This window comes from Ictalurus furcatus, chromosome 5, assembly GCF_023375685.1.
Source record: "Ictalurus furcatus strain D&B chromosome 5, Billie_1.0, whole genome shotgun sequence".
Lineage (NCBI taxonomy): Eukaryota > Metazoa > Chordata > Actinopteri > Siluriformes > Ictaluridae > Ictalurus > Ictalurus furcatus.
The window spans coordinates 8,812,261-8,824,202 of NC_071259.1; the positions used below are offsets into that span (position 1 = coordinate 8,812,261).

Here is an 11,942-nt window from a genome sequence, read left to right on the forward strand (position 1 = left end):
GATAGGTTATTGTTTTCTGCTATACGTGCTATAGAGATGTTAAGGTGCGTGTGAGCTTTGAAATATTTATTGATTGATTGATTTAGAAATAATACTCAGAAAGCGTGAACGCACTGTTGCCATGGCAGCACGTGAAGGTGGCCGGACGTGGCGCGCGTGCGCTCTCTGCAGTTCACAGCACACATAGACAACTGACTGTGTGTTCAAATCTGTTCTCTAGAGTCCATAAGGGGTTTCGGGGTTGGTTTAACTCTTGTTACGACCTTGTAATTCTTGTTTATGTAATCTTGTTTATGTAATTCTTGTTTATTAATTTTTATTTTTCAGTGCTTTGTAGGTGAGAGGAAATAATGGGATTTGTTCTTACATCTTGGATGCTAAACACATTTTATGCTAAACACATATTTGTGATGTCATAACTGTTGTTAACCATGTACTCACAGGGAAGGGATAAATGATTATTTATATAAGGACTGGTTTCTTGATTGTATTAGTACCATGTGCTATCAAGTGCACATTTTTGTCCCAAAGGTTTACTCTGTGTAAAGTTGACAGTGAATAACAGAGTTGACTAATACAAATACTTAAAGGATGCTAAAATGAATACCATACATCATATACAGATATTAAAATAAACTATACACTATATAGAGAAAGGTTTATGGAAGTTGAAAGCAAACGATTGTCAAGTAGGGCTGCAACTAACGATTATTTCGATAATCGATTGGTTTGGATTAAAAGGCCAGTTTTTATTTTCTGTATTCTTTCGGGGGAAAAAAAAACGTTATTTCACATTCTGTCCAACACTGTCCTTCAAACATTGTGCAAACTGAAGGCTATGAAAAGGTATGAAATGTATCTACATGGGCTATGCTATACATTGTGCAAAGGATTAAAAAATTAAATAAATAAATTATAACATTATTAACATTTTGAAAACAAAAAAACAACAACTGATTGTCCACAAGCTTCAAAGCAGAAGTTAAATCACTATATTAAAAGAAAAAGAAAAACAAAAGCACAAACTAATGAAGAACAAAAAACTGCTCTCATAAAAAACACAATTACTTTTGTTTCTAAATATAGGTAAATATAGCATCAAACAACATATTTGATCAAAATTAATATTTTAGTCAGACTTATTAATTATTTATTATGAGTTATTAGTTATTGATGATTATTATCGATTTTATTTTATTGATTAGTTGTTGCAGCCCTATTGTCAATGACGTCTTTGTATGCTGTAGCATTAAGATCTCCCTTAACTGGAACTTAGGGACCCAAACATCCCTGCTGAAAAAAACCAACAATAGAAACCATCACAGAAATTCTAATGGTTTCCACTAGAAATACCATTACAATCCATCAGCTATTAACCATTAAAACCATTATCATTACCAGTCCTTAATGGTATCCACTAGACATAACATGTCTAGTGGATACCATTATTATGGTATTATTGGTATTGTACCATATTGGTATGGTATTATTAAAAAAATACCATATTTTTTTTCAGCAGGGATGTTCTAACATCATGACGCCCCTGTGCACAAAGCGAGGTCCATGAAGATGTGAACTGGAATGCTGACTATGTGCCAGGTCTCCTTGTCCAACATCAGCGCCTGGCCTCACTAATGCTCTTGTGGGCAAATCCGCACATCCACACTCCAAAATCTACTGGAAAGCCTTCCCAGAAGAATGGAGGTTATTATAACAGCAAAGAGGTACTAAATCTAAAATGGGATGTTCAACAAGCACATATGGGGTGATTGGACTCGTGGCTAATGAATAACATGCCGCTCTGTGCTGCTGACAAGCAGTGTAGATATCATGTTTGACATGGCACCAACCCTGACAAGTTCTGTGAGAGCGAAAGAAAGTCTCAATAAATCATTCATTTCTAGTAACCACTGGTCAAGGTCACAATGGATCCGGAGCGATCCCAGGAACAATGGGCAGGAGATTTCACCCCAGACTGGACACCATTCCATCACAGAGCACCATACACACACAAATTCACTCTTAGGGGCACTTGAGCATAGCCAGTCCATCTATCTGCATGTTTTTGGACAATTGGAGGAAACCAGAGAACCCGGAGGGAACCCACACAGACACAGGGAGAACATATAAAGAAACTCCATACAGATGCTAACATGACCTGAGCTCAGGATCAAACTGAGGACCCTAGAGCTGTGAGGCAGCAATACTACTCGCTGTATACCAGCCTTCAGTGCAGTCCCTAGTTTGTTTAATCCAATTTTATTCAGCTCTCAGGAGTAATCATTTCAGATCATGCATTTTCCTGTTTCTGTTTGAAAGCTTAGCTAGCTACACTTAGGGATATCAGTGAAGTACTGGAGGATGACAGCAGGAGGAGATACAGGAAGGTAGAGTTGGTGATATTTTCAGTAGACCTGCTATAAAGTCATTTTGTGGCAACATTATTTATAGGGCCGAGCTTGCTTGACAGTAGATCGAGCCCTTAATGATGAAATGACACATTTGTGATATCATTGCTTCTGTTACTGTCTGACATCCACCCAAAATGCACAAGCGCATTGCACTTATCGGTATAACTGCACACCGATTTCATTCAGCACATTTTCCACAGAAATGTATTTCTGACTATGACACTCCTCATTCAGTTTTAATTAATGAATTAATTTCTCATGAAAATGAATCTTCAGTTTTGCAGGTGTCACAACGAAGGCGTTGTGTTCGTTGCTTGTATTTTCTCATTTGTAAGTCGCTTTGGATAAAAACGTCTGCTAAATGAATAAATGTAATGTAATGTAGGAAACAGCGCCTTCCTCTGTTTAAAACGTCACAGTACAAGTTGACGTGTGCATTCATTAGGAAAAAAATGCAATTGTTGTAAATTGCTGTGGTAGAAGAGGAATCAAACACTCAGTATGCCGTTACTAGAAAATAATCAACTTCACATCTCCCTGCGTCACATCACCATTTTGATCTTACTAAAATGGTAAGATCTTTATTGCTTAAAGCCAGTGTGCGAATTATACGTTGAATTGTATGTGGTAATTGCAGTCCTAAGGCCATAGCAGCAACCACACTGTAATTCCAGCACCACAGCAAAAATGTGAAATTGAGGTCCAAAACCATTTCCAAGGTACTTCAAGCGGCACCATCCTCAGCAATCTCCAGGCTGCACCACTTTGGGTCGTCCTCAGTAGCAGAATATAGCCTCCATTGATGAGAACTCCAACCAGAGGTAGGGCATCAGGATGTATGCACTGGCATCAGCAGTATGCAGTATCCACTGTACACAATAGCACAATACATGAACAATTTAGGAAAGAAGAACAAAAAGAATATGTTTGAAAACCCCACAGATTTTGTATGACACTCAATATGTCAACAATATATTGAAGTGATTCCTAACCATTTCACCACTGAATGGATGATCGTGAGTGCAGGGCCGGATTTAGTGATTTGGGGGCTGTATGCAAAATATAGGAATGGGGCCCTCGTTTCAGCGTTTTAACATCGCTATTTAAATTTTCAGCATATGTTATTTAGCATTAATAGCAATAATCCAAGGTGGACTGGGACTTTGTGGCCCAGAGTGGACCACCACACCCGGCCCACAACACGCCACTCATGAAGTAAGCATTCTGATGGCATTTTAGCGTACGGATTTCTAGAAAAAAACCATAATTCATTAGCAAAAAGTAAAAAAAAAAAAAAAAAAAAAAAAACTTTCTTAACCATAAGTTTATGCAGCGTTTTGGAGGCCCTTGGTAGCTCGGAGGCCCAAGGCAATTGCTGACCTTTGCCTAATGGTGAAGTCCGTCCCTGCATGAGAGAATGCACGCGCACACATAGCTTACTGTTACTATATTAAAGGACGTAACTTCCACATGCGAGCATAGGCACCAGGCACTAATTTGCATTTCTGTGGTCGGAAATTATTTGTTCAAATTCAGAGTCGTGTGCTATTGTAATTAACAGCATTTTATCAGCTTCCTTCATTCACACTCAAGACTCAAGAAAAGTGACCTCAAGACAATAGGTACACTTCGTCTTAATCATTTCACCATAAACATTTCGTTTCAATGAATTGTGTGGGAAATTTATGCTTGAGATACAACTATATTTAGATTACGCCATTTCTTCTTTAAGAAAAAGTGTCTTTCAAACACTTACAGAATCTCCACTGATCATCAGTTCAAACAATTGTACGTAAGTACAAGTTATTGGGAAGTGTAGCCACTTTGCCGAGGAATGTAAGAAGAGCCAAACTGTCACCCTCAGCTGAGAGGAAATTGGTTCGGATGGTCAGGAAAAACCCAGGAACCACCAAGGCACAGGCCTGCCATGAACTAGAAGCTCAGTGTCACTGTGAAAGCTGCTGGAACATCAATGTCACTGTCTACAGTCAAGTGAATTTTACATCGCCATGAACTTGAAAGGCTGTCATCCAAGAAAGAAGCCACTGCTCCGAAATCGGCACCTTCAAACCCGTGTAAAGTTTGCTCTTGTGGGGGAATCAGATTTTTCCTAAAGGCTTTGAAGTAGTCCACAATTGTGCATCTTCCAATTAGAGGACAAAAATGAGAAGACGATGGTTCTTTGAATATCAAGTAAAGAATTGTCTGATTATTGGATCTCATAGCTCTTAGCCAAGAAGGGGAATTCTCTCACCACAGAACAACTTGGCACAAAATATCATCATTCATAGCTCTAAAGGCACGTGTCTAAATAAAACTGAAACTTTAATTTAACAAAAAATTCTATCAGAGTACACTATAATGCCAAAAGTATGTGAACAGCTGACCATCACACCCATATGTGGGTCTTCCCTAAACTGTGGCCACAAAGTTGAGATCACATAACTGTATAGGATGTCTTGGTGTGCTGTAGCATTAAGATTTCCTTTCACTGGAACTAAATTATCAAGCCTGACCTCAGTAATGCTCTTGATAATTCATGAGCAGAAATCCCCACAGCCACGCTCCAAAACTAGTGGAAAGCCTTTCTATCAGAGTGGGGGTTATTATAACAGCAAAGCATGGATTAAATCTAGAATAGGATGCGTGTGTGTGTGTGATGGTCAGATGTCCACAAACCTTTAGCCAGGTAGTTTATCAAGGAGCTATAAAAGGCAGTTTAAGATGCTTAAAAGCTTTAAGAAATGATACAAACAGTAAGGCTTTGAAATAGTAATATTCGAACGTTGGAAACTCAGTGGCTGAGGGACCGAATTACCCATAATGCACTGCAGAGAACATTTACTACTACAGAGAAAGTAAATATTAAATAATTGAATAATAAAAATGAATAATAATAATAATCATGACAGCCAGTCATGATATTACATGGGAGGATACATCTTGATTAAACTATTAGTCTTAAGCAGTGCATTATATCACAAGGTCTCATCGACGGCATAATAAGAACGATGTGGAGCATCATTTAACACATTTCCTCTGAATACGAAACATGTTAAATAGGAAAGTTAAAGTCCTCATGAAATCAAAATTGAAGTTTTGTGGCTTTTAGTATGAATATGTTAACCTTAAAGCACACCTATTATGGTTTTGAAACGTGCCTTATTTGTTTTACCGGCCTCATACAATAGATTAACATGCATCCAAGGTCAAAAAACACTTTAATGTGCTCATAATTGTCTGTTGTGATTGGTCTACTGCTGTCAGTGTGTGTTGAAAAGGAAACACCCACTACCATAACGAGTTTCAGCTCCATCTGTTTGCGAGCAGCCGATGAAGACCAGAGGCGGGGCTTTTTGTTACAAACCTACATAGGTTAGTACAGGAAGCAAGTCTGGAATTACTAACGACTCGTTTCAGCTGTTCAGAATCGGTTCTTTCTTTTGGGAGTCAATAACTCCGCTTGTGCGCTTTGATTTTTGAACCTTTGCAGACATTTTTACCTTCACAAACAGCTCTATAACACTACATAAAAGGTAATATTTGAAAAACCATAATAGGTGCACTTTAAGGTTATCTATAAGCTAGGGTTCTCCAAAACAATGACCAAATTCTCATTTAGAAGATTCAAAATGTACACTCACTCTCTCCCACCCATACGGATCAACAATTTTGATGACTTTCAGGTTTTTGGTTCAGTCAAATGCTCTCTAGAATCTGAAGCGTCCCACCCCCAACAGTTGTAGGTTTCTGGCTGTGAGGTTAGCCAAACACTCTTGGCTAATTAAAATGGGGGGAGAAGCCACTTGATATGACCTGCCCTGCCTTCCTGTTCCAGTAGAAATTACGTCAAACAAACAATGCTACTTCACAGGGACTTAAAAAAAACAAATCCTAAAACTTACAATTCTGGTGTCTGTCCTTTTATGTAGTTTATCCTTGAATAAACAAGGTGTGCTTAGTCTATATAAGTTCATAAAAGACATTTCTTTGGGGTGAATAAAAGGACGATTGAGTAAATAATCCACCTCATGACCATATTTAAACCTTCACCTGGTGATGACGTGTTTTAGATCTGTGTACTCACCTCGTGATGACGTGTTTTAGATCTGTGTACTCACCTCACATGACTGTCACTGCTAAGCTGCAGGAACCTACAGTCTGGGTTTGAAAGGAATCAGCCTCAGCATCACTCCTTCATATCATTTTGCACATTTTTCTTACGACCATTGATGATTCCGTTGCACTCGGTTCCACAATAATCCTGAATAACAATTAAGCCATTTGTTAAAAGGACACCTTCTGATATGGAATCTCTTATTTCCAGCATTGGAGCTTTCATGCGAACTCTGCCGTCTGAAGTTGGCTGTCTGACTGTTGGCTGTCTACAAAAACTGGAATGAAAGAGTTGGTTAATTAGCACTTAATTTACTTTTTAATTTACATTTAAGTAATGTGTTCATTTAATTTATTAATTAAATGTTTCAATTATCAAAGTATCATCTAGTATTTAGTGATTTGAAACAAAAACTTAAATCATGCTGTTGGCGCTCTGGAAAATCCTCTGACTTTCCGAGTAGGAATTACGATTTGGAGAGCCATTCAAACTGATCTTTCCTACTGGGAAATCCACAACTTCCCAGTTCCCATTTGGTCATGAAAACAGCATCAATCATGCTACCCGATTCAGCATGGTGGCAATTTGTTCATACAGCTGGTATGGAAGGTATGACGTTCTTCTTTTAACGTTTCTTTGTGATTCAGTGTCTATGAACACTATCTAAACATTTTATGACTGTTAACTTTGAGAAAATCCTCATCTTTTAAATAATCAGTCCGTATAGGATTTCAGAGGGTTTTTTTTTTAAATGCCGAAAATGCTGTGATTGTGCTGTGGCTTTTTTCAAAATTTGCACAAAAATTGCACAAAATTGTTTTGCACAGTCTTTCAAGTGCAACAAGAAGTTGTTGGTAAATGAGATGTGTGAACATGAATTGAAGAGGCCTTTGACTCAATGTGCACTGTGATGATACCACATGGCACGTCTTGGCCCAAATCTGCGGTAATCTGCGAATATTGCGGAGTTTGCGATCTTTTGACCAAGAGTGTTTTGGACACGTCTCTGATCTGTTTATTGTGAAAAAATATAGTCGAGTCACTTACTGTAAAGTATCGTTTATTTTTTTTAAAGACCCGATGCTGTTCAAATCTTTATCAAAGACAGTTATTTATACGAGATGTACAGAAATCACATTTTTATTCTCCCTTCTTGAAAGAAAGAAGGCTTCAGTTTGGTTTCAGACTGCCTTTAACATGTGACAAGCCAGCCAATGTCCTGACGCGTTAAAACGCACAATACAATCTGGCCCTGTTTATTCCTACACAGTGTGTAACTGAGTGACAACTGTCAATTTAGTAATAATCACTAATACGCCCCAAACTCCTGAAAATAAACTGTTTCTCCAGGTGTGTGTAACTAAAATTTAACAAAGCTCTGTAACTGAGCAGAAACACTTTGCTCACACGCTGTTTCAAAGAATACTGATTTTTCCAGCTAGCGTCATTACCTCTGCAAAGCGTTTGTTAGCCCTGAAGCATAAGTTAATAAGCAAATTAAAATGAGGAATAACTAAACTATAGAAGAAAAAAAAAATGGCACAATTACAATTTGTACAACAAAATACAGGAAAGAAAAAAAAAAACGCAGTGGATTTCTTTTCACTTTTCTCCCAGGTGGTGTAAAGTGATCCTGAAGATGGCAAGCTTGAGTGCGTTTTGCAGGATTTTGGACTTCCACTGATGAAAAAAAAAATTGCTATAAATAATAATAATCTTATACGCAAGGTACAAAGTCAAGTACTCTGGAAAAAAAACTGCCAAAATTAAAAAGAAATGGTGACAAGGTATGAAGTCAATTTCTTTTGCAGCATTAAAATGAGAAAACAAGAAAGGGCGCTCTCTTTTATAACAGTGGCAGGCTCCCCGCCGGTGAGAGAATGATCCCGAAGACGTAGAAGAGTCCCACAAGAAGGTTGAGCTTGGCTGTTTTCTGTGGGATCTTGGTGTAGTGCTGACTGCGGAACTGGCGCTCCAGTGGGAAGGCCATGGGCAGTGTGAGCAGCGGCAGCGCCATGCTGATGGTGTAGCGCGTGGCCAGCACACAGAACACCGCATAGGGAGCGAATAGCAGCACGTTGTAGAGGATGTACGAGAGCGTCGGGCCGGCCAGGATGGCGAGTGTGACGATGCCGACGCTGCGATCCGACTGCATGTCGCGCGTGTTGTTGCTGTGAAGAATGGCCTCGGCGTGCAAGGCCAGCGGCACGGCATACACCAGCGGCAGCACAGACAGGTGACCCACCTGCACTGCATGTGCAAACAACACAGCCAGCGGGCCGAACGTGATCAGGATCACCACGTCCCCCAGTGCCACGTACTTCAGACCGATTCCTGCGCAACAGCACAGAGTCCAGAACATGACAATTCATTATTAATATAAATATACAAAGGCTAGCAAGTCAGGATGACAATAAAAGGCAACAAATGTGTACTTGAAACAACGTCCTCTCTATGATGCAGGAACACTTTTATTTTTAAAGATAAGAGGGATCATAAAAAAATTGTTTTTTTATTTAGTACTGCCCTGAATAAACTATTTCACATAGCATGTTTACATCTACTCACAAGACACAATAATAACTGAATTTACACAAATGAACCTGTTCAGAAGTTTACATATGCTTGATTCTTAATACTGTGTGTCGTTTACCTGGATGATCGACTGAAATTCATATATTCACTGTTGGAAAGTTGAAAGAACATAAAAACATCAACGTCGTTGATTATCCAGGTAACAACACACAGTATTAAGACTCGAGCGTATGTAAACTTCTGAACTGGTTCGTTTGTGTAAATTCACATAAAACAACCCATAGCATGTGTATGGAATAGTAATGTGTACATTTTAGGTCAAGGCTATTAATTTCAGGTAGCTTGTATTATTTCTGATGGTCTTATCTATTTTACACTTAAATGTGTCTCTGGCTGCGAAGAGTTTGAGAATCCCTGATCTATGAATGTGATTTTTTTTTTTCACCCTGAATATCAGAGCTGTATAATTCTAATACATGTTTTCTTCCTTCTCCACCTCTCAGGGTTAGCAGGCACAGTAGCTGCTGATGTGACTGAAGATGACTGTGGAGGAAAAATATTGATGTGGAAGAGCCGCAGCGTTTCAGAGCTCCGGGTTCATGTTACAATTCATCAGCAGCAGCTGAGCTGGGTGAAAGACTCGGGAGTCAGGCTGGCTTCGGTAAACTGGCTTGCTCAAGATCGTTTATTTTGCTGATTTTCGTGTCGTTAAAATAATCAAATCTAAACCTAAATACAAGAAATTTTCACAACAGTATTTTAGCTTAGATTTACGTAGAATTATATAGACAACATATTAAAGTAGATTAGCCAGAAGAGATAGAACAGTGCAACCACTCTACTGTCTCAGCCTGCAGTAGGAGCAAAGAGAGGTTTGAATTAATTGACCAAGCACACAGGATTTTTTTGTGACTTTTGTGGCTAAAAATGCTCCATTTTGCTGCGGCTTCTTTCTAAATTTGCGGCATTTTTTGCTGGAAAACTACATGAATTGGCGGAATTGCAATTGTACAAAATTTTTTGCACGGTCTTTAGCGGTGATGTTTGTAAGGAAATGAGACCTTTTAGCTGTACACATGTACGACGCACGTGAATTGAAGAGGGCTTTGACCGAACGCGCATTGTGATGAGTTCACATGATGCCTGCGTCTTGGCCCAAATCTGCAGTAATTTCTAAAAAAAAAAAAAAACGCAAGCTCCTCCGCATATTGCGGAGTTCCCTTGATTTCGCGTCAAGTTCTGCGATCGCAAAATCCTAGAGGGCCTGGTATAGGAATACTGCTGAACAACCAAATCTTTGGAATGACCAAAGATACGACTTCTCTGAAAAACCAGTGCACTTTTGAGCCACGTTTACCTCCAGTGTACAAAAAGGAGCTCGACAGCCCTCCGAAATAGATGAGCGCCAGATGCTCGAGCCGCAGCGTAGAGAGGAAATACAACAACGTGGCACAGAGACATCCCACCGAGTAAAGCACGGCGCCGAACATCACCACGTCTTGCGGTTCCAGGATCCGATCCACCAGAGTCCGGTCATCGCTCTTCTTGTGATCGATTCCCTTGGAGAAATCGTAGTAAGTGTTCACGAGATTCCCGGCACCGTGCACCACCAGAACGGCCACGGCGCACACCAGCAGTATGACAAGGTCCACAGAGCCCTCCAGTTTGTAGGCCAGTGCGCTTCCTAAAGCCACAGGCGTCAGAGAGGCGCTGAAGCTCCACGGCCGCAGGGCCAGTACGTACGCCGCGCACTTCTTCTGCACGTTCGAGGCCATCTTGGCCAGCCGGGAATTCTTGCCATTGCAGGTTTGCTCCGTTAGAGTCACTCCTTGTGCTTTTGATCCGTTCAGGCCGTTGGAGCCGGACAGCAAGTACGTCTCGGCGCTGGTTTTCTTCTGGCCAGCTGCCATCACTACCCCGTGTACCTGGCACATGCACAGATATGAAAATGAGGACAATGACTGTATTCAGAGATCAGAATGAGGAGGGAAAAACAGCTTTGTACTTATAGAAGAAAACATACAGAAGACATGACATACATGACAATAGGACCATCAGAGAGACCTTTAAATATAGGTGTCGGTAGTTGAGTAAAGGGCACTGATGAAGCACATCATCATCATCATCATCATCATCATAACACATAGAGACACGTAGTTTAGCCGAGGTCAAGTAGCGGATTAGTTAGCAAGGTAGCTAATTACTATAGCAGAAGTGAGCAGATAATAAATCCCCATTTGTCCTTATAAAACTACTTTCACCCTAACCCTAACCACCACGACCTCTTTTTTAAACAATTCAAAGTTTATTACAGCTAATTATTAATCCGTTAAACTCGCTAGAGGCTAATAACGGCTAGCCAGGCTGAGATTACAGAGGATTAGGAGACACTCCTGCGCATTTAAAGTTCAGAACTAGTTAGCATTTCTCACCTGTTTTCTCTGTACCGCTTTGAGAAGATAAAACGCTATTTCACACACTGTCGACACATCCTTCTGTGATTTTCTCCAGCGCAATGCACGGCGCTCAAACCCTAACCCGCTGCCACACTCACAGGCTACGTGTCAATTCTAATAGTATTTAGCTTAGCGGTTCAGCTAAATACCTCCCTGCTAACAGCACACAGCACAAGGACGCCATTTCGTCCAACCCTCCTAATGTACAACACTGTGTTCGGTCCGGCCGGAAACAAAAAGACGTTTCAAAAGGTCCGCACAGGCTTCTCAAACTTTTTTCTTTTTCTTTTTTCAAGCAAATAAATAAATCAATCCCACGGACCGACGCGTTCGGAACAAATTGTTTTATTATTTTTATTAACCAAAGCCACATCTTCAGTTAGGCTCATTATTTAATTGGTTATTCACTGGAGCCATAGAACG

At 40.0% G+C, this 11,942-nt stretch overlaps 1 protein-coding gene across 1 annotated transcript; it reads right to left on the reverse strand.

The window, feature by feature from the left end:
* Positions 1-7,105: 7,105 nt before the first annotated feature.
* On the reverse strand, positions 7,106-11,942 carry ubiad1 (UbiA prenyltransferase domain containing 1). Its single transcript, XM_053624627.1, has 3 exons — positions 11,496-11,942; positions 10,421-10,988; positions 7,106-8,862 (listed from the first exon to the last, which is right to left on the reverse strand). Exons 2-3 carry the CDS (start codon positions 10,971-10,973, stop codon positions 8,375-8,377), a joined length of 1,041 nt encoding a protein of 346 aa, XP_053480602.1. The 5' UTR covers positions 10,974-10,988; positions 11,496-11,942; the 3' UTR covers positions 7,106-8,374.